Genomic DNA, 23894 nt, shown 5'->3' with positions numbered 1-23894 from the left:
CTTTGATAAACCATAACCATTTGGTATTTTTACTCAGAAATTAATTAAGGATCGATAATTGATATGTTCCACTCTTAAGCATAAAATCTGAAGATGTCGAAAAGCTGATCGTATAGGGGATATTTGTTGGATTCGATGGATTATCGATTTTCATTCACGAGTGATGATAGAAAATAGTATTTTCACGAGTGGCGCAGCCACGAGTGAAAATATATATATTTTATATGATCACGAGTGAATTCAAATCGATAATCCACCGAACCCAACCAATTTTCTTTTTATTTTATGATTTTTTCACAGTTTAGTCTACATTGATAAAGAGTTTTACTAAAGAATTTCGCTGGGAAAATTACGTCATTTCGTCAAAAAATGACGTCATTTAACATAAACAGTGAAAATTATCGATAATTTTCACTGATAATTTTCATTGTTTGAAACAGTGAAATTATCAGTTTTAATTCACTGATATTTCTCTATAAACCACCGGAAAGCATAAAATAAATGTCAGTAATTTACTACATATATTCTGGTTATGATGATTTTAATACTTCGAGAGCTATCCGGTTTTTGCATCTCACATCAACAATGCAGATTGATCCCTATTACCGGCGCATTTGAGTTTGGTTGGTAGTCACGATACCCGACAGGTGGTTTCCTTAGAGCACTCTGGTTTACCCCCAAAGAACATTCCACAACAAAATTAAACATCTTTCAATAAAAAGTAAAAAAACTGAAAATTCTAGCAACAATTTCAAATAAGTTCCATCTTTCTCGAGTCTAGTAAGGTTACTGGGTAGGAGTGCTGGAACACAGTCCAGGTCCTCACATAATGCCGCGTGCGGAGAAAAAGAAACTAAATAACTTCACACTAAATAGTTTGATGCTAAAGACAAAACACAACTGGTTTCCAGTTTATTTTGTTTTTAATTAAAATAATATACAGTACAATAAACAAACTCTCTAAATGAAACAAACAAAATATAAACTTTTTAATACATATTTACTTACATGGTTAATTAATAACTGAATATGTTTCCCTTTTAATTACATACCTTACATTATAAACAGACTGCTTGAACATATATATTAAGCTTGATCAACATTATAATTTGTTTTATCATGTTTATCATATATGGACAGGACACTATGGCAAAACACCAAGTCTGTGAAATGACTTCAACAGGGCTTCTTAGTCTTATGCATTTGAATATTACTATATGATATTCTAGGTCAGATGGCAAGAAAGATACTGAGGACAATGCGTCCTGATAATCAAAATTAGGAAAAAATTGAAATTGTTCCAATAAATTGCAAGCTAACAGTGATCATATATGAAATTAATGTGCATGTTGTACTTAGAATTGGCCACATTTGAATTTGTACCTTGCTCTGGGAAAACCAGGCTTAAAGCATGTGCTTATATGTATTCTAAAGATTAGCAAAGACTGGAACTTTCCGCTTTCATGAAAATGTCATCCAACATCAGCCTGCATGGACTGCATATGCATTATGCCATGTTTCTCCAGAGTGCAGCTCAAATTTGTATTAAAAGATGGTACAAGAACATGAAATGAAATTAACACTGGAACAAATGATAAACATAAATATGTTAACAACTGAAATGCAGAACGTACACAGAACTGAACACGAATCAAACAACACAAATATAAATAAAACAGATTTTACAATATATTATAAAAGACTCTTGCTACGCTACAATCAACAGAAATCACGCATGATATTCTCACCTGGAAAAACATCAAACTATTGCACAATTTCTACAAGCAATCCACAATAAAACATTTTCAACATTCACAATAATCTTTCAACCTACATTGATTGATACTATGTTGTAATTGAGCATCATTTGTTTTTTATTGTATATTTGCCAATTTAAACAACTCTACAGGCTCAACTGTTAATTAACAATATTAAATATGAAACAAGGGCTGTTTGTAAAACATGCATGCCCCCCATAATGGGCTGTCCGTTGTAGTGGCAGCCATTGTGTGAATACGATTTTTGTCACTGTGACCTTGACCTTTGACCTAGTGACCTGAAAACCAATAGGGGTCATCTGCGGGTCAAGATCAATGTACCTATGAAGTGTCATGATCCTAGGCAAAAGCGTTCTTGAGTTATCATCCGATAATCATTTTACTATTTCGGGTCACCGTGACCTTGACCTTTGACCTTGTGACCTCAAAATCAATAGGGGTCATCTGCAAGTCATGATCAATGTACCTATGAAGTGTCATGGACCTAGGCAAAAGCGTTCTTGAGTTATCATCCGAAAATCATTTGACTATTTCGGGTCACCGTGACCTTGACCTTTGACCTTGTGACCTCAAAATCAATAGGGGTCATCTGCAAGTCATGATCAATCTACCTATGAAGTTTCATGATCCTAGGCGTATGCGTTCTTGAGTTATCATCCGAAAACCATTTTACTATTTCGGGTCACCGTGACCTTGACCTTTGACCTAGTGACCTCAAAATCAATAGGGGTCATCTGCGAGTCATGATCAATCTACCCATGAAGTTTCATGATCCTAGGCGTATGCGTTCTTGAGTTATCATCCGGAAACCATTTTACTATTTCGGGTCACCGTGACCTTGACCTTTGACCTAGTGACCTCAAAATCAATAGGGGTCATCTGCAAGTCATGATCAATCTACCCATGAAGTTTCATGATCCTAGGCTAGGCGTTCTTGAGTTATCATTCAAAAACCATTTTACTATTTCAGGTCACCATGACCTTGACCTTTGACCTAGTGACCTCAAAATCAATAGGGGTCATCTGCGAGTCATGATCAATGTACCTATGAAGTTTTCTTGATCCTAGGCCCAAGCGTTCTTGAGTTATCGTCTGACAACCACCTGGTGGACGGACCGACAGACCCACAGACCGACCGACAGACCGACATGAGCAAAGCAATATACCCCCTCTTCTTCGAAAGGGGGGCATAAAAAGCATTAATAGTTTATTATATCTTCGTGGGATGAAGTTATCGAAAATACCTTTTCTCTTCATTTTTTTACTTTAAGTAAATGTTAGCTATTCTTACAAATGTGCATTGAAGAACACAACCAGTTGTCTGATGTACAAAGCAAAGTGTCTTTTACTGGCCAATTTCACCAATACTTTGATCAGACAAACAATTACAATGCAAATTTAACCATTTAATAATTTGTTAATACTTTTATCTATTTATACAAGCGGTAACGCATAATAACGTTGATAATTATTACTATTAGAACCAACTTTGCAAAATCCATATGGTGGTAATTCTTTTTGTACAACAGGTTTTTGTTTTATTTGTAAGTGTTAAACCAGTAACTTGAGTGTGAGAAAAGCATTTAAAATGCACAAACCAAGAAAGGATATGTATTAAATAGAATCTGATGTCCACAGAGTACATATGGTCAAATATTGTTTTTTAAATGAGATACATTCCGCAACAAAAATTCTTATTAAAAAACTGAATTCTCACTTTAGGTAATCTATTTAACTTGTTAACAATGAATAGCTGTCTTGAATCAATCAAGACAAGCATATCATAATGTGCCATAATTACTCAAATGAAGATGTACATGTATCTTTTTCTTTTTTTTTTCCACATTGTTTAGAAATTCCCAATACATAAAACATGTATAATTCCCATAAAAAGATAGAAACAATAAAGCACAACAAAATGCCCGTACCCCAAAAATGTACAAAATTGTACTATAACATATTACATAAAGGGTGTGTGTATATGATAATAAAACAGTTCTAAAATAGTGTAAAGTAGATTTACCAAAGAAAAGATTAAAATACAAATCATGATTTTAAAGTTATGACTTGAACTTTATCAATAACACAAGTTTAGCTGAGAAAATACACAGAATCTTCAACTTATTATGAACCATTTGCTCATGATTAGACACACCACACCTGCATTCATACCAAACTAAATATCAAAGGCTTTTATAAATTAACATATACACAGTGAAAATGCTGCATGCATGTATCAATCAAAATAAAGTACAAGTAAAATTCCAAATGACATGATTTTTGGTGGCAAATTTCTAGTTGACTGGAACACAGTTTACCGGATACGAGTGAACAAATTCAGCACAGACTTAGACTCCTGAAACAATACCAGGCATTGAATGAGCATGTATTTAAAGCATACTGTTATACATAGTACAATTACATTTTCAAGTCGTCTTGTAATGAAACAAAATTCAAATCTTAATTTCCAGCATTTTAATTCATGCACAACATGCACTCTTATACAATTACTTTCTGATATTCATTTTACTATGCGATTTAAATGACAGAGAGAGTGCTGGAATAACTGAAGAAATCCTTATAATATCATTATCTTCATAATTTCAATGATTGCCACTGCAAATCAAACCAAATTCTATATACTCAAAGTTTGATCACTGATAACTTAGGGGGCATAAAGGATAAATGTAAAGACAAGGATAGTCTACCATTCAGCTCAATTTCAATATGTCCTTCACTAAGGCTTAAAGAAAAATACCAAGTTACCAATATTCAATATTACCCATCCCCACAAGTATGGTGATCTAAAAGCTTAGTTCACCAGCCTACCTTAGTGGAGCGTGTTTTACTGAAGACATTCCAGAAGCGAAGGGTCTCATCCCCGGCACCAGTAACTATGGCTTCACCGTCTGGTGACATTGCCTGCAATCAGACCGAGCTATGTTTGTATTGGCTAAATCTGTGCATTAATCCTGTACTCAAAAGATGGCCAAAGTGCCCTTAGATTTTCTGAGTAAACTTATATGAAGTCTAGACAAAGACAGAGGGAGTCAATCGTGGCCTCAATGTTGCAGCTACTACAGACTCTGGAGGGAATTAGCACAAATTTAGAAACATATCATTTAATACAAGTATTGATGAAAATAAAAAATATCCAGTTTTCAGCAAGATACATATAGAAATCAGCATATTTTCATAATTTTTCCTCATATTTATGTGAGTGAAGTAAAATCGACCATTGTTACATGATAACTTTCACATAATCATTTTCAAAGAAGTTAAAAATTAATCTTTTGTAGAAGCACATAGTAAAAAGAAATACTACTAAAACTCAGAATTTGTTGTTGGTGTTCTTTATATGTTATTTCATAGACTTTTGTAGCGACAGATCACAATTTATGAGTATCCATTACTGTATGAATACAAGTCCATAATCAATTAATGAATACATACAAGGTACAACACTCTGAATGAATGGCCTGTGAGTTTGGCTATCTGGACTAGAGAGGGGTACTTCCACACCAGGATCTGGTTCTGAGAGTAGCCGTGGGTGCTCACCTGGACGATGAGACAAAAACAGATTCAATAGTGAATGTTACACACAAACTATACAATCAATAATACAATAAATTAATTCAAACTTAATTCCAACATAACAAGAGCTTTTCTTGTTCTCGCAGGAATAACGCTTTGTTTTCCAATTGAGCCATTTAAAACAAGAGGGCCTGAAAGGCCCAAAGTCGCTCACATGAGAAAACAAGATATTATTGGGACAAATCTTCTGACCAAGTTTCATGAAGATCAAAAAATAAACCTCTAAGAGTGTTAACAAGATTTTACTATAGCCATATAAGGAAAAATGCCCCGCCCCCTGGCAGCCATGTTTTTCAACCAACCGGCATCATTTTTTAACACTTCCAAGATATTATCGGGATGAAATTTCTGACCAAGTTTCATGAAGATCGGACAGTTAATGTGGCCTCTAGAGTGTTAACAAGATTTTACTATAGCTATATAAAGAAAAATGCCCCGCCCCTTGGAAGCCATGTTTTTCAAGCAAACATAATTATTTTCGAACTCATCCAAGATATCATTGAGACCAATCTTCTGACCAAATTTAATGAAGAATAGATTGGACAATAAATGTGGCCTCTAGAGTGTTAACAAGGTTTAACTAAAGCCATATAAAGCCATATAAGGAAAAATGCCCCGCCCCTGGTGGCCATGTTTTTAAAGCAACAAAAACCATTTTTGAACTCATCCAAGATATCATTGGGACAAATCTTCAGCCCAAGTTTAATGATGATCGGAAAATAAATGTGACCTCTAGAGTGTTAACAAGGTCGTTTTCAATATAATTTAAAATAAAAGTTAAGAAGAACATGTGTCGAAAAATGCGAAATAAGCCAGATATTTAATTCAGAAATCAAAAATGTCTGTAAAGTCGAATTCGCAAGAATGTATATCATGCATGTACGATGTCAATCTTAATTTAGTTTCATGGTTGTTTTTAAATTCCTGCAGCAATGTCTATTCATACGACACACAAACACTAACTCTGATTCTTATAAAAGACGAATTCTTCGGTTATTGTAGAAAAATATGTACAAAATATCTTTGTCAACATCGGCTCGGGGCGCTAATTTGTCTTTGCTGCATTTTATAAAATTCGTCTTCAATGTCTTGCCTTTTTTGTGTTATTGTAACATGTATTTATCAATATATCAGGCTGTCAAGTGACCTTTTTTCAAAAAGTAGGAAAAAATAGGAACTACTTTTGCAAGAAAAGTAGGAAAAAAGTAGGAAAAAGTAGGAACTTTTCCCTCAAAAGTAGGAATACATAATACTTATTTTTTAGACACAGGTCCAGGAAACATAGCTTGAAACAGAGCAGGAGTGCCATCACATGTTCTGTAACAGTATGGATACCCACTTGAAGCTACCTTAAGGGCCCAGAAGATTTCAGCCTTTTGTACCTGTTCCTTGTGTGATGGATGTACTTGCATACAGATAGATTTATCCCCACAACCCTGAGAGCTGCTTGGCTTTTGGGCACTTCCAAACAAACGCTTTTGTGAATTATCATGCATGTATTTCATGTTTTCCTTGTGTTTTTATCCATCTGCATGACTTATAAGTTGATTAGCACCAGAATTACTACAAGATGGACTTCATTCAGACAGTACAATATCTTGCAAACTCATTGCCGGTATCTCTTTTGCACCATGATCCCAGTGTTTTTCCACTGTTGTCCAACTTCTCCATCCATGAAGGGTTAAACTTTGTTTTCCCACTAGGAATTTTAGCACTTATAGTGTATCTATGATAATTAAGTTTCAAGCAAAGCTACCCTGATAAAGAAGTATACATGTAATTAGATGCTGTTCATTTTGGTGTATCATCAAATAATTGGTTAGAGGTCTTCTGTGCATCGATAAAAATGGTAATTATATTGTGCATGTTATATCCTTAAGCAGAAGACCAAATTTATTTAGTGATACACCAACTTGTTGTACAAGATTAATACTAGTATATAAAGCAGTGTAAATGCTCTGCTACAGCTACATTGTGAAACCTTTAAATTGACAATAGGGTGACTTAAGTTACATTCAAAATGACTGGTCATTGCAGAGCAGATTATGCAACTGGAGATAGGACCTTATCACCTGACATCTTTTATGACAGCATTGATTGGGCAATGAAACATTGTTTATTCTAGTTTCAAATAATGGCTTTTACATTATTGATGACTTTGCGGGAGTGTAATAATGCCGTTTAATAATTTTAATACTTCGCTTTAACACCTTGAAGTTACCTCACTAGCTATGGCATTATTAGACAAGAATTGTGTTTGTCCGAAACACAATGCCCACTATTGCGCAGCTTTGAAATAAAATTTCAATATATCATTTGGCAGGTTTAGAAATTATCTCCCTTTTAAAGCTTATTACTTCCCTTGGATTGTATTTTTTAACTTTTGACCTTGAAGGATGACCTTCACCTTTCACCACTCAAAATGTGCAGCTTCATTTGATACACATGCATGCCAAATATCAAGTTGCTATCTTCAATATTGCAAAAGTTATGGCCCATATAAAAGTTTTCGGACGGACACACACACACAGACAGACAGACAAACGGACTGACAGTACAACTGCAATATGCCACCCTACCGGGAACATAAAAATGTATCAGGGCATTTAGGCTCTGTGCATTTATCTTTAATTACTAAACATGATGTACATTTGATATCAATAGAACATCATATCCGTTGTCATGTAATACAGAATTTATTACATTATATTTGTAAATGATGAAAACTCGGCAAAGCATCAGTTTTATCTTTTTTCCAATAACTTGTGTAATAAATTCCATATTACATAACCACTCATACAATACATGTATCTCTATATCTCTACATTCCAAATAGCAATATCATGTAAACATGCATAAGGTTTGGTCAAATTGTTGTCAATGGAAACAAAATAAAACTGGAATAAACAATGGGTTCCCTCAGCTCTTGCATCACTGGGAACTGTGTAAGGTAGTGAAGTCTGCAGTGTACAAATGCTAAGGAAGTAAACAAGGCACTATTGTAACTTCAAAAAAAAACTTGTCAATAATTTTAAAAGTTACATAAGAAATAAATATTTATGCTCCTGAAGAGGTGCTAGCAGACAGTCAGCATGGGTTGTCAGGTCTCATCTAGATGAGTGCACATTAACAGGGATACAGTCATGCCATAGATTCATTCATCCTGCAAGTTTACCAGAGCTCTAGATAAGGATTTGTAAAATTAGTACCGGTACTGCCAGTGACAGAAAGAAAAGGAGTAACGCTGAAAATCAATTAGTACCTGTACTACCATATCCAAAAATACAGGTAGTACTGTACTACCTGTGTTCTTGGATATTGAAGGGTGTATAACTGACTTTTCAGAAACATTTGCAACAATTATAATAAACATATTTAGCTTCTTTAATTATGATGCAAATACAAAACACATTAATACTCATAACTAAATACTATTTCTTCATTTTTATTGACAAAAACACAGGCCAACATGTAAACTAAGTAATAGAACACTAATATCACTGTCAGAAAAGCTTAAGCAAACACTTCAACTGTCTGTAATACTAATACAGTCAATCTGATATTAACATGTTTTAGCCTTTTTCTTTGGTGTATATGCTTCACGAAGTCTTTTCTTTCTCCTTTTCTTGTCACTTAACCATTTTTTCACTGCTGGCACTGGATCAAACTGCTGCAGCTGTGGTCCAAGCATACTGATTTTAAGAAGAACATCAAGTTTATCTGTACTTAAAGTACACTACTTTTTGTTTATGAAAAGTCTGTATAATACAAACCTTCATAGGCCCACACTGTGCTCAATTTACAAGGCTTAGCAGCACTGCGGCAAATTTTACAATTTAGCCGTAAAACGCCTTCAATTTTTTCTGTTACGAGCCAATCATATTTTGTTTTCCAATCCTCAACAGTTTTGGTTCGGATACGGTTCCCATCATGCTTTCTTCCTTTTTTTGCCACCAATGCAATTAAATTGTCCAATATCGGGGCGACAATGTCATTTTCTGCGCTAACACATTGGATTTCATGATGGTTAGACGACCTTATGTAGCCTAATAAAGTGTATTTTTGAACAGAAAGTGGCTTAGCTGGCCCCCCTTTGCGCATAGGGTCTCGGGTCGTTTCGCCCTTAATCCCGTTCGCCCTCGGTCACCCCGGGTCGTTTCGCCCAGGGTCGTTTCGCCCTTACAAGTGGGTTGTTTCGCCCTTATTTAATTATTATGTAATATTAGGCTTTTGTAAATGATTCTTTCGCTCCGAATAGTATTTGTTTAACATATATGGAAAATTAAGATTTTTAATACAAATTTTATTATAAATAGCAATTTTAATTTAGTACTTGTTTATCATATATGGGAAATTAAGATTATTCAATTATTACAAATTTGATGTTTGCTCAATTATCCGTTTGATTTTAATTGCAATTAATTAACGGAAACGTTATGATTCATTGTGTTACAAACGTAAAGTATTACGATTAATTAGTTTGGCAGAGGTATGATGCATTGATTTGCCAATTAAAATAATTTCGGGACCAATTTAACAATTATCAAACACACTTAGATCGGAAGACGTGTGATCAGATGATTGACTAATTACTAGCACAGAAACATCAAAAGGAGACATTATAAAGGCGTGATAGTCATATTGTTTTTGACGGGTTTACGGGTATCGAAAATGACGCGACGGAATAGACATACATATTAAAGCCCAGTCTCAAACTTTTCGGTAATTTTAATTAACGAAAAGCGCCGTTAGGTTTCAGACCAACCAATCTCGCCGCGCTGACGCGAACGTATCGATACGGCCAGATGTTTTTCGTAAATGCGTAAAAGGGATATTGAAGTCGTAATTGTACGGCCAGTTTATAAAAATAAATGCGTAAACCTTCATTAAAAAGCCGTATTTACGGCTGTACGGCCCTTATCTAGAGCTCTGGTTTACTAAATAAACTTAAAAAAAATAATTCTCCATTGAAAATGAAAAAGTAGGAATAGTAGGAAGATTTGGTAAAAAAATAGGAAAAAGTAGGATCCTGATGAAAAAGTAGGAAATAGTAGGAAAAAGTAGGAAAAAGTATGACCGCTTGACAGCCTGATATATTTAACACATATAAAAATCGTATAGTTTCGCTTTAATTGTTTGACAAAAAAATGCCATATTGTACAGAATCATTAAACAATAAAAAACATATTTCAAAGTTTGCTATCTGCCAATTCAACATAATTTTTCAAAAGCCATTTCGCAGTTACTTCCCTTGACATGCTAAACTAGAGTGTTCACAAGCTGCTTTACTATATAAATATAAGGAAAATGACCCCCCCCAGCGACCATGCTTTTTACAGATTCAAACTATTTTCGAACTCAACCGTCATATCCAGAAAACACATGTTCTGACCAAATTTCATGAACATTGGACCAAAAATATGAGTTCTAGAGGGTTCACATGTTTTTACTATAGACAATCCCAGAAATCGATACCTTCCCAGATTACCCGCCCCTGAATACTCTCGCGCGCCTCCAAAACGGTACTGAAGAAATAAACATGGACCTATATACGTGTATGTGTGTATAGGTCCCTACGCAAAACAAGGAAGCGAAACGGGTTTATCAAATATATTTGAGGATTAAAAGAGTTTCTGTTATCGATCTAACAACCACATAATAGTTCGTGTTTTTTTTATTAATATAAATTACGAAATTAGAAGAAATAAGGTTCATCTGCATTCGTTTAAGAGTAATAACACACAGCATGGACATGGACCTATTTGTGTAGGACCCTGACATGAATAAAGTCTTGATTGTCATTTAACATGTTATTTAAAGGTGACGCGTGATATCTTATCTAAATTTCGGTATCAACACATGTGCAGACATGTGGTGTCACGGGCAAACCCATAAACGCTTTAAATCCACACTTGGAACATCGCCTCCCATTGAGGGAATTCGTTCGCACCTTTATCGCTGATGTTTTTTTCAAGAGATGTATGTTGCTGTCATTTATAATCCGTAATTAAAGAAAAATAAATCACTTGTTTTGTGCGTGTTTTTATTTTTTAAGCGTAAATTTAGACTGTTTTACGAACATGTAATAAAGACATTTGTTTAGGAAATCTAGAGAACACAATTGGCACCATTTAAGTTTATTTAAGGCTCATTATTTTTCATGTTGAACATTTCAATCGTGAATTAAGATGTTATTAAGAAAATTTAATGTTATTTCAGGTAACATGTTAAACATTATTTAAATAATAATATAAGAAAGTTGTAGGCAAAAGCTGATATGTCCTTTTCAATAAAAAAGTATGAAATATCCTGACATCTTACACAGTTTTGCAAGCGAATAACTCCGATACTTGTTCATTTAAATCACAAAATTCATTTCCGGCTAGTTATTTTTGTATTAGCTTGAGAGCGATTTTTAAATAAAAGATTGCTGAAAACCACTTTAGTTTTAGACTAAACTAGATACATTATTTTGATTTAAAAAAAATCTCTACCTGAAAATCTTACAGAGTTTCGATAACAAAGATTTACGAAACAATTTTAGAATCACAACCTTCATTTCGGCTATAGATTTGTATATTACCTTTAAAATGACACAAGGGAAATATTAATAGCAAAATGATATCTGTTTAGACGAACAAAGAGATGTATTATTCAATTAAAGAAGTCGTCCTAAGTCTTTAATCTTACAACGTTTCTTAATGAATATCTCCGGAAAGTATAGAAAGTACGACATTTAATAAGAAATAATATAGGCTTAAACAAAGGCAGATATCAATTTAATTGTCTACATCGATCTTAAATCTATCAAATTAATATCAAAGATCTATCCAACAAATATGGTCTGAATGGATGTTTCCAATCTTTATATATTGATAGATCTTTGTTAATATCTCCGGCACTATTTACGCTAAAATCACAACATTTACTTCAGACTTTAGATATTTCTATACCTTTATAATTATGCTTCAATAATTTTATTTCATAAAGAAATAATTAAATTTTATACAAAGGCATTACTGAAAGGTATGCTTAAAAATGCCAACTCGGCCTTAAACATTACGTGTTGTCACTGAATATTGTTGCAGAGACACATATTTTATGAATCTTATCTATCGTGTATATTTTTAATTTAAATTATATTGATTTACGATGTGATACATATCGACACTTGGTTTCATGTTTCACTTGTTTTCAATCCTAATGTGCGAAGTCATAAAGTACTATTTATTGGAATAAAGCGGGTGTACACTATGATAACGTTGTAATCTGTCAAATTCTTCAGTACCGTTTTCAATCGCGGGTTACGTAATAGCCAATATGGCGGCGCCCATATTATTCTGGGATTGTCTCTATACATATATAGAAAACTGCCCCGCCCCCTGGCGGCCATGTTTTTTCATTGATCTGTACCATTTTCGAACTCGTCCGAGATATCAATGAAACCCGTGTTTTGACCAAGTTTGATGATGATTGGGCAAAAATTGTGACTTCTAGAGTGTTCACAAGGTTTTTATATAGCCATATAAGGAATATTGCCCCGACCCCTGGTGGCCATATTTTTAAACGGACCAGAACCATTTTTTAACTCAACCAACATATCATTTAGACAAACATTTTGACAAAGTCACATGAAGATTGGGCATCAAATGTGACTTCTACAGTGTTCACAAGGTTTTTCTTTTTTTTTACCTAGTGACCTAGTTTTTGACCCAGAATGACCCAATTTCGAACTCTGTCGAGGTGTCAATGGGACAAATGTTCTGGCCAAGTTTCATGAAGATCAGACAATAAATGTGGCCTCTAGAGTGTTCACAAGGCAAAATGTTGACGACGCACGACAGACAACGCACGACGGACAAAAGGCGATCACAAAAGCTCACCATGAGCACGTTGTGCTCAGCTGAGCTAAAAATTTAGCCACTGGCTAAAAAAATTAAAAGATTGGATCAATTGCAAACAAACAACAACAGATTGCTCCTTTTTGCTGTATGATTACAAGCCATTCGTACAATTTTAGACCTTTGTTTGGTGTTTTGTACAGACTGGTTTGTTTAGTCAACAATTAATAACAAAAAGTCCCATATAAAGTGAACTTATTTTTCACTTCATTCATTTATGTATTAAAGAGCAATTTCTCATCAACAACAACAAAATTTAATCAAATAGAAAAAGCTTGACTTTTACTTGAAAAGTTGACATAAAAATGACTTATATATATCTAAGAGTGTTGCGATCTTAAGAACTAAGACATGTACTGATCATTAACATAATGTTTTTTAAAAGAATTCTTACCAGTTCGTTAGAATGTTTGGACCAAGCGAGATTGCACACTTGAGAACCAGTGTCCACACTCTGTAATGGTTGCCCTGTAAGCGTGTTCCAGAAGCGAATACATCTGTCTGCAGTACCGCCCCCGCTGGCCAACAAGCCATGCTGGTGGGGAGACCACGCTATAGCCTTCACAGCCGCTAGATGGTCTGTATAGGTTTGCACAGGGGACACACTGTTCATGTTCCACACAAACAATTTATTGTCATTGCCCCCTGAGGCTAGGTGCTGATGGTCTGGTGACCATTTGAGTCCGCACACTTCCTGTCTATGGCCGGTCAAACGTCGCTCTGGGGCGATGCATGGTGTGCGTATATCTCGCTGAAGGATAAGTCGATCTCGACTCCCCGATGACAGCATGTCTCCGTTCCATGCCAAAGCACCTAAGTTTGCAAATAATGATGTTTGAAACTGTTTTCACATGTGCATTTTAACATTTGCCTCATCTTCATTTATCTGTATATATCTGTAATTCCATACTGCATAGAAATGCATTTTCCTATCTGTGATATGTTAACATTTAATAAGACGATAGATTACTGAGAAGTTCTTTCTTCTTTACAAAAAAGAAGTATAATATTTATGAGAATGAAAAATGCAACTCATAAAATTGCTCAAATTGCTATCCACTCACCAACTCTTGCACTATGCCCCTCAAGTGTGTTGATTTTTTTCGATGCTGCCACATCCCAGATCTGTACATACCCTTTATGTGTACCCACAGCTACGAGATTGCCCTAAAATGCACAGATCCTTGTTTAATGCATGTGCGTTAAGTGTCTTCCCTGACTAGTTGCCTGTGCGGGAGAAGCTTTCCACTTTTGGGTATTTTCTCATTTAAAGAAGTCTCTTCTAAGCAAAAAAACAGTTTAACTCTTTCAGTGCGGGAACCGAATTTTGAAGGCCTGTGCTAACAGTTTGGATCCAGATGAGATACCACAGAACGTGGCGTCTCATCAGGATCCAAACTGTTTGCTATTCTGATAGTATTCTTTGAAAAAAATCGAAGAAAATGCTAAATTTAGAAATTAAGCAGACAACAGTTTAGCAGACGACAAATTTCCCAGCCTGCAAAGGGTTAATTAAGAGGAGAGAGTCATCCCTGTCTGGACCTCACAGGCTAATCTTACATATTTTACACACATGCATTAAGCCAAGTTTTCCAAGACCAAGGGCTTGGCTCATTGAACCTAAATAGATTAAAAATATAGAGAAATAATTAATATGCTTTAAAAAAAGGCCAATAAAATAAACTTTCTGACATACTGACACTTTTATTGTCAAAAGACACATATGCCAAACTCTTGTTAACAGGTCAGGAATAAGAATATTTCAAAAACTTAATCAGGCTCAAGTTATTTTGCAATAACTTAATAATAAACACACAAACAACATTCAGTTCTTACCCGCTCTGCCCAAGATACTGAGGTCACTTTGTCACCGTCGTTTGAGAGATCACACAGTCGTGTCACCTGACTGGTGCACGCACTCCACAAGTACACACATGTATGCAGACCAACACTGAGCACATTTTGAGATGACCAGTCCACAAGATTCAAATAGAAGTCATCTTGAAGTTCGGGTGCATCTAATACTTTAAATGGTATCTTTGATATTTTTCGGACAGCCTGAAAAAAAAAATACAAAATAGTTTGTGAATAATTTAAGTTACATGATATGGACACAAATGTCAAACTGATATTTTTACCAAATAACACACTATCAGTTTGTTGCATTGAACACTTTTTAAAGATTTCTGCTAACTTATGCAATCTTTACAATATTATACATGTACATAAAGTACATTTAAAGATGGGTTTTTTTGGTTGGCGATTTGGTATCTACATTTCCAATTTCCAGTAACAAAGGATGAAATGATCATTATTAAAGAACAAATAAACAGATTGAGGCCTTACCTTTCTAGGTGATCGTAATAGTTTCTGACTTTTGCTACCAACTGGTGAGAGAGAATATGGTGAGGATTCTGTGTCTGAACTTCTGCGTGGGACATGAAACTAAATAAGTACAGAAAACAAGTTAAATTCAGGGTTTAAAATTGTTAGTTATTTGAACTGTTTAAATACCTAGATTCACATGTTTCGGGTAAAACTACAAAATATACTGCATAATGTAACAATAATTGTACATGGAAAAGCATTTACACCTTATTTCATAATACAATATATCGGTCAACACTAAATTCAATAAAACATCACTTCAAATGTTCAAAAATTATCATAATGGTCAACATCAGTTAACCATTTTGTTTGAATTTAATGCTATATATAGACTACATTCCTTAAAACATCTTAAACATCCATAAGAAAAAATGGGAAACAAATATCACAAAAATATTTTTACCCTGAATAAATTTTTGCTTTCTTTTGGTACAAGTATTCTTCGTTCATCTGGCTGTTGGTCCTAAAAAGATAAAAAATCATTTACTGTATATTTATTTACTGAATAGTAATATTTATTTAATGCTTTCCGATGGATAATAGAGAAATATCAGTAAATTGAAACGATAATTTTCATTATTTGACAAGATCTATTTTTAAATATCTTTGGTTTCCCCATTGTGACCCCCACAATGTTACCAAGGGCGGTTACAAAATGTATAACTGACTAGCAAAAATTTGCACAAACAGACAGACTCCTTAAACTTGAATCAGGGATTTCAATAGATTTTAAAAACCAGAAGTCAATGACCCCTGGACTGAAATTTGGTGGAGTCAAATATAAAAATGCTGGGGTCAATTTTGAAGCGCAAAAATAAGTGTTTTGTGAATTGTGTTTTCTTCTGTGTTATTCCATTTTTTTACATAAAGGTAGTCTAAGAGTAAGAGTAACGCAATGTATTAAAAAGTTATATCGCTTTGTTAAATTATTAAATAACAATATTAACATAAAAGAATGTTAATAAATTGGTTCACAATGATAGTAACAAAATATATTATTATTATGTACTACTGCTTCTTTGTAAAGAAATACAGAAATCAAGCAACAGGAATACATGAATCAAGCATTATGAATACAGACATCAATGTTACCAATAAGTTTATAAATGACAACAATTAATTATAAATATCTATCTTCATGGCAGACCAACAACTTGTAAAAAAGGCCTAAATCTTATTTAGAAGTCCACATGTCATAATTTGCAAACAAAATGATTCATATAAAGGGAACAATGTATTTTGACTCTTTAAAAATATATGTTCTGCAATACATTAGTCCTAAATTGACATATTTTTCTGCAGTTCCAATGGGTCAAACTTTCTCATTGTGTGCATTATTTCTAATGTAAGTTGTTAATTCTATTAAAAACATGCACCAAGTTTCAAGTCTATGTTTAGTTACAGCACCCAATCTTTTGGAACACTCACGCTTTCCATGCGTGGAACTTGACAGCATCAATTTCGCGGTCTTATTAAAACACGGGTTTTACAAAGCAACATGTACAGTACAGGCACCGTGTACTTAAAACAAAAACGCCTGTCCGCGGTGTTCACTTTTCCCCATGGGTGACATTTCGCGGGGGCGGACACGTTACTGACCGCATTGTTCAGCGAACACCCGAAATCACCGCGATTGCACGCTATCGTTATCTGTATCTCTAGGGTACTAGAAAATGACTCAATCACTGAGCAGAAATAAGAAACGGGAACACACGTGATCACCGTGATGACTTTCTTCCAAAGTGTCTAGAATCCGTGTTTCTTATCCCTAAATGTTAAATAAGCATGTGCACTATTAATTATTATGTTTGTCAGTACAAAAGGCCTATAGAAAACCACCAACTGAGTCTTTGTTTTATTTCCCAAACAAGCACCGAAAATCCAATATGCTATGTATTACGAAACACAAACTTTAGTGATTCGCGGTGTTCTCCTTTTGGCAAACGGACACCGCGACATTTTATCTGAACACCCATCGCGGGGTTCATATTGGTAGGTTAACACAGTGAGATGAACACCGCGGCGAGTGGCGTTTGTTTAAGTACATGGTGCCTGTACTGTATAGTGATTGGTGAACGCGGTAGAAAAACGCTGTACTTCAGTTCCATAAACTGACATGATGAAATATTCATGAACTGAAATTAAAGTATTGGCGCAAAAAATTGTTACTGGTGTTATTTTCACAACTAATTCGCCATATGTAATAAATCGCTCACCATTAGCATTTAACTTTTTCATTTGTAATAATTGTTTACAGTAAACAGGTGTAATAATGATTCTTGGTACCGTCTTTAAAGTACTTTTTAATTACCGGATCTTTGACAAACAAGAAGTCCGATCCGATTTAATACAGTGCAAAAACGTTACTGATTGTGTACACGTGGGCAATAAACTTTCCAAGCCAATGACGTCACACAAGATAAATTTACAGTCCTCAACAAATACTCGCTAGACGCTAATAGGCTCCACTTCAAAGGGATGCTTTGAGCTTTCCTGATCATCTGTTGTGTTGTGTAAACTTAATTTCGCAAAAGAGTCACATAGAACTGTGCCTTACCGTCTTGTGTTCTTTGTCAATAAATACGCGTTAATTGGTCTGTCCATTGTAAAAACAATTGGTTTTCTCGCAGTTTGGATTTAAGTGTTGACAATTGATAATACGGTCGAAAAGAAACTGTCGTGTTTTTTGTAAATAAATACGGGATAGTTGTGTTTACAAAGCAATTAATCAAATATGTTTTCGCAGTTTCAAATTTATTTTTTATTATGAACTATAATTCTAAGGTCCTGTTCTAAACGCATATGCATGTGCCAAGTTAGTGAGCACATACTCTATAGATGGTGACATGTTTATCAAAAGAGATAAAATAAAAGACGCATGGGGGGTAGCCCCTCGATGTATAGACCGAGTTTTTAATACTTGGGCATGAATCTCAATTAGGAGTATAACGGGATTTATTACCATGGAACTCAAGATGTTAACTGACTGACACGCCGTCACGCGCGGGTCAAATTTTAAATGCGTCAAATTGACACATGGCAGAACAAATTGTCGGGTCAAAATCTAGTCATTTTCAAATTGCTTGCGTCAAAACGCAGGATCCTGCGTCTACTGAAATTGCTTTTGAATTATTTTAAAAATTCAATTAACTGCAGTGATTTCATTTTTTTACACCCTGTGATGATTGAGCAAACAATATAATTGCATCAAAAGTAAATTAAATTAACAAGAACTCACACATCAGATCTTAATCATTTCAATATACTGACTGGGAACAAAAGACCTCACAGAAATTCCTGATAAATATCATTACAGCTTTAGTTACCTTCAGATCTTCAATGCCGGCTGAGAGGAGCTCATTCTTCAGGAGACAGTTGTAGGCCAGCCCATCTTTTGCCTGGTCGTTGGCAACCTCCCTTGCCTTCCTACTGGCAACTGGGGACTGCCTGGGACTTTCCTGACATTAAAATAAAGATCGTTCATTAAAAATGAAACTAATAAATACATGATATTGGTACCCTAATGAATGCATTTAAGTGAAATGTATGTTTCAAGTTGTAAAGATTGAGGTGCTTTTTTCGTCTTTTTACACACCATATACAGCTATCTTCACCATTGCAAAGTTTGTGTCAAAAAAGTTAAGAAACTTTCAAATATTTCACTGGCGTTCTAGTTCTTTAGTTCAAATTTGAAAGGGTCCCTGAGTAAGATATGAACTACAGTGACATACCTTTATGTTTTTTCTTTAACATATAGTATTTATCTAATCATGTATTACACTTACTGTATTTAAATTAAAGTTGATATGCCATGCTGCCCCTGCCCTTGCTGGTATAAATCTGTCACCATATTTGTCTTTACTAGGTGATGATAGTGGGCTTCCCGGACTAAGCGACAATGGCTGAAGAAAATGAACAGAGTATTAAAGCAAAAACAAACAAATAACTTTGACCGTGGTAACATTCTCTAAAAATATCAACAGTCATGCAATTTTTATTTGTGTTTGTTTTTATTATTTCATAGCAAGTGAAAAAAAGCGGACACTCCAGTATTTTTACTTAATGAAACTCAAGGATACTTTCTTTTTATCATTATAAACTTATTTTTAAGATAAACATGCGAATCTTGATTATAATTATTCCTTTCAAATAAACTTGTTACAGATCATTAAAAGTTTAATACCTAAGTGCATTATAAAAAAAACACAGTCATATCTTACTGATGAATATGGAGAGGAGTAAGGTGAACCACCATTTTGTTGTCTAAGTAGGCGTTTTTCATATTCTGGATCCATAATGATGATGCTGGTGAAACTTTTAAGATTAGGCAATTAGTTGAACGATGAGCCAAGTCCTCTTCATTTTCTGATTACATCTTCAAGTCAGAGACTACAAAAAAGCACAATTGTGAAATAAAATTTCACAGTAATTAATGAAAAAATGTAGCATTTATTTGTAGAAACTTAGGCAGAACATGTTTTTATTAAATGTTACAAACATTATTTTCAAAAACAACCAACTTCATATGTACTCCATGTACTTAATGTAGTCAACCTACTTTCATTCATTGAATCAAATGTGTTTTATTTTTACTAAAAGAGAGCTTGATTAATAAAGATAATACTACCTTCATCAATAACTGAATGTAAGGCAATAATAATTCTTTGTTCTGATATACCAACATTTAATCCTCTTGTTTGTGAACTTGTCCAGACATATCTGTTTACATTCAATTTCAAATAATCAACCAAACTCTTAAATATATATGGAATAAATTACTTAAAGCTTTAAATTTACGCTAACAGTTTGTCATCTAGTCAGACAGGATTAATATGAATCTGTTTTATTTGGACTTTGCCAAATTTGGCAATATGTTTCTTTTGTTATTTGTAATTGTAAACAATAACAAATCCCCCACCCACAATAAATGCGAATATAAATATGAATATATGGGTATTATTATCATTTAGTTACACATTTCACTTATTTATATCATAAATTTATTGTACTCATATGAAATTGCAGCAAACAAGTACAAAATGTATTAATTACTAGCTTATCCGAAAAGAATTGGACGGTTACCGTTTTTTCAAAATGGCGAAACTAGTGGTTCATGGGAACTAACACTTTTTCAAAATATCAATACATTTTCCGAATATTTGTGAAGTAATCATCTTAAGATTTAATAATTTACATAATTACATTAGTTTAAGCATTTTTGTATCGATAAAATAAAATACGTTAAACAAATACTCGGGTAGGTGACATTGCACCAACATCAAAATATATTTTAGATAACCTACCCCAATCTCCACGCAGAGTTGTCGTTCCTTGCACTCACATACAATTCAATTTGATTCAGCTATGCTGGTTCCCGTCAAATCTCTGCGCGGAGGTTGAACCTGCCCCACTCTCTTACATTGCAGTTCATTGCGTTCATGTATGTTGAGGCACGAACGACAACTCTGTTAGGAGAATGAACCTGCCCCCGTCACTGTGCACATTCAATACAACACCAAACAACAACAGACCACTTTGGGCAAATCCCAACATAAGGTATTTGTCATACATGTAGTTATCTCAAATCTATATGGGCAATTATAACGTATCAAGGACACTGACGGCTTGGTCCGGGTCTGATAAAATTGCAGTGTGGAAGAACATTCAACTAAACCTCCTGCTAATATTGTGTTTAAAGGTAAAATGAAGCGCATGTGGAAAGACAAGCAACTCAAACTCCTTCTGATGTGAATATAATTAGGCGTAGTGAGGAAAAATATGGATCCCAAACTCCTGGTGATGTTGTGAATAATGTTGTAATTATGCACAGAGGGGACGAACATGCAACTAAACCCAACTCAACATTCTGCAGATGATGTGTATAAGGGTATTAAAATGTTGTGAATCAGGTATCAATAGGCCTAGTTTGGGAGCAAATGCAATTCAAAAGATCACATACTTAAATTAATCGTAAAGTAATCCACAGACACAACATAAGAGCTGACACAAAATTAGGCGGCGCCATCTATATAGTATTTAACCCTCAAAATGCCATCATCCACAATAGCAAAGTAAAATATAAAAAGCAACTTACAGTATTCACATGTGAAGTGGCAATAATTAACAGCAATATAACGTGGCTTAACGAAATAGAAACACATGAATGGTCAAACTATTTTATAATATCAAACTCACTCAGCGCTTTACATGAACTAAAAGCAGGAACATCTTTAACCCTACCTGACATAATATATGAAGTGTAAAAGAAAACTACAAAACTTTGCAACCAAAAATAGCTCACTGAAATTCTTATGTGTTCGAGTCAAGTAGGCAATTTGGGGAACGGACATAATGACCAAGTGCTAGGATGGATCTCAAGAGGGTCAGCTTTCAGATTTAAAAACAAGTGAACGCGATCTTATCGCAATCATTAAATATAGCATGTATTATACATAAAAATAAAATATAATCAGGTGAAATACATAGCATATTGTTCCTTGTAACTAAATAATAGTAATCACATATGTGGTATCCTGATTACTTTATAAAAGATGCAAGGCTATCTCTGTATAATACAATATTTCAGAGCTCCTTAGATGCCGAAAGGTGACATCTAAACTACCCATCTGATGAGCTACATATGAAAATATATACCCCGGAACATTAAGGTCCTATTGGACACCGTTCGCTGACTTATTTAGATCAAAATTATATCTTTCCCTGAAAGGTCACAGGGGCAGGGCCACCCAATAGATGCACTCTACGAAGAAGTTGATGGACCCATACATAAACTTCGAAATACACACGGGCATGTAAATCAACCTCATTCTTTTTTTGTATAAGAATGTAATAAGGCGAAATGTGGATGAAAGTGCCACTCAACCTCCTGCTGATAGTGGGAATATGGGCATTAAGCTTTGTGTGGTAACATTCTGTTCAAGTTTCTACAAAAATATGACAAGTTAAATAAAAATAATTTTAAAAATGAAACTTTTTTATTTAACGCACCACTTTATTTGTTTTAAACAATCATAACAGAAATAAATAACAGGATAATCTTAAATATATGTTTTATGCATTACCTGTAGATATTTTTTAAGAAGATGATATAACGATATAAATTGGATTATGTTTTCCTTTTAAAATAAGTTAGAACACTGATGAAAATTGTCAAGGTATTCACAACTAGATTATTCTTTATAATACCATTGAACTGATTAACAGAATCATCAGTTCAAATTATCTGGGTACAATGTCATCCGTCTTTTTATGTTGCCTCCTTGGTCCTTTTGCTGTTCCTCCCTCGTCCTACCTTCATTCTGTCTTGGCACATAGAAGTGATTTCTGTATCGCTGGCTTAACTTTCTGTGCAATAATGACAGCTTTGCAAATTTGCCGAAAATTCAATGCACATTCATAAGTTCAAAATGGCTTTCAAATTTATACAATTACCGGAACATTGTCATACAGCATCACCCATGTTACAACGGTACAGAAAAAGAGGAGCTGCAAGAGGGACGCCACGCTCCACCATCGCCTCTATTTTTTTTCAATGATTACATTTTTAGTTTATAGAAGTCCATTACTTTCTTAATTTTTATGACGTGAAGGCAATTTATACGTTATCGTGAAATAGATATACTTGTCGCTAATAAATGTCTATGGTGTGATCTGCAAACAAAGCTTTGATCGAATCGTTAAATTGTATAATTTCTTTGCAATAAATTCACTCGTTATGGTTTATATATCTGGGTAGACTACACGAAGTTTAAAAAGAAAATATAACGAGTTTTTTTCTTCAGCACAACGTGATCATGGTGAGCTTTGGTGATCGCATTTTGTCCGTCGTATCTTTACCTTGCTTATACTTTAGAGGCCTGCAGCCAATTGTATAAATCTGGATAACTCTTATCCAGTGGATAACTTTTAGTTATCTTCATTTTTTTATAAGATAACCAAAAGTTATCCGCTGGAAAAGAGTTATCCAGATTTATACAATTGGCTGCAGATCTATTTTCTAGCTTTATGACATTTGTCAAAGCATGTGCCCCACTCTTATCTTGAATGAGTTTATAAATGTTTCCGTTTGTTTGAAAAACATGGCCTAAGGGGGACGGGGAATAAGTCCGTATATAGCTATAATAAAACATTTTTAACACTCTGAAATTCACTGGTATTATCAAATCTTCATGAAACCTTGTTAGCAGATTTTCTCTTATGATAACATGGCCCC

At 34.4% G+C, this 23894-nt stretch overlaps 1 protein-coding gene across 9 annotated transcripts; it reads right to left on the bottom strand.

Annotated features, from left to right (window-relative positions):
* Window positions 1-904: 904 nt before the first annotated feature.
* Window positions 905-20890, bottom strand: LOC127861912 (fizzy-related protein homolog). Of its 9 annotated transcripts, none has more exons than XR_008040360.1 (13): window positions 20714-20858; window positions 19882-20050; window positions 19447-19563; window positions 18988-19119; window positions 16065-16124; window positions 15620-15718; window positions 15110-15331; window positions 14338-14440; window positions 13668-14086; window positions 5232-5336; window positions 4608-4700; window positions 2347-4134; window positions 905-2201 (listed from the first exon to the last, which is right to left on the bottom strand). XR_008040360.1 is itself a non-coding variant. In XM_052400641.1 (12 exons), exons 2-12 carry the CDS (start codon window positions 19954-19956, stop codon window positions 4093-4095), a joined length of 1467 nt encoding a protein of 488 aa, XP_052256601.1. In that variant the 5' UTR covers window positions 19957-20050; window positions 20744-20890; the 3' UTR covers window positions 905-4092. The 9 variants fall into 9 exon arrangements, 2 of the variants coding, with proteins under 2 accessions (XP_052256601.1, XP_052256600.1); XR_008040362.1 differs by having other exon boundaries at window positions 905-2338; window positions 2484-4134; XR_008040364.1 differs by having other exon boundaries at window positions 2492-4134.
* Window positions 20891-23894: the final 3004 nt, after the last annotated feature.

Source organism: Dreissena polymorpha, chromosome 16 (assembly GCF_020536995.1).
Source record: "Dreissena polymorpha isolate Duluth1 chromosome 16, UMN_Dpol_1.0, whole genome shotgun sequence".
NCBI lineage: Eukaryota > Metazoa > Mollusca > Bivalvia > Myida > Dreissenidae > Dreissena > Dreissena polymorpha.
The sequence above is the reverse complement of the archived record's forward strand: the minus strand, read 5'-3'. Positions and strand labels throughout refer to the sequence as shown.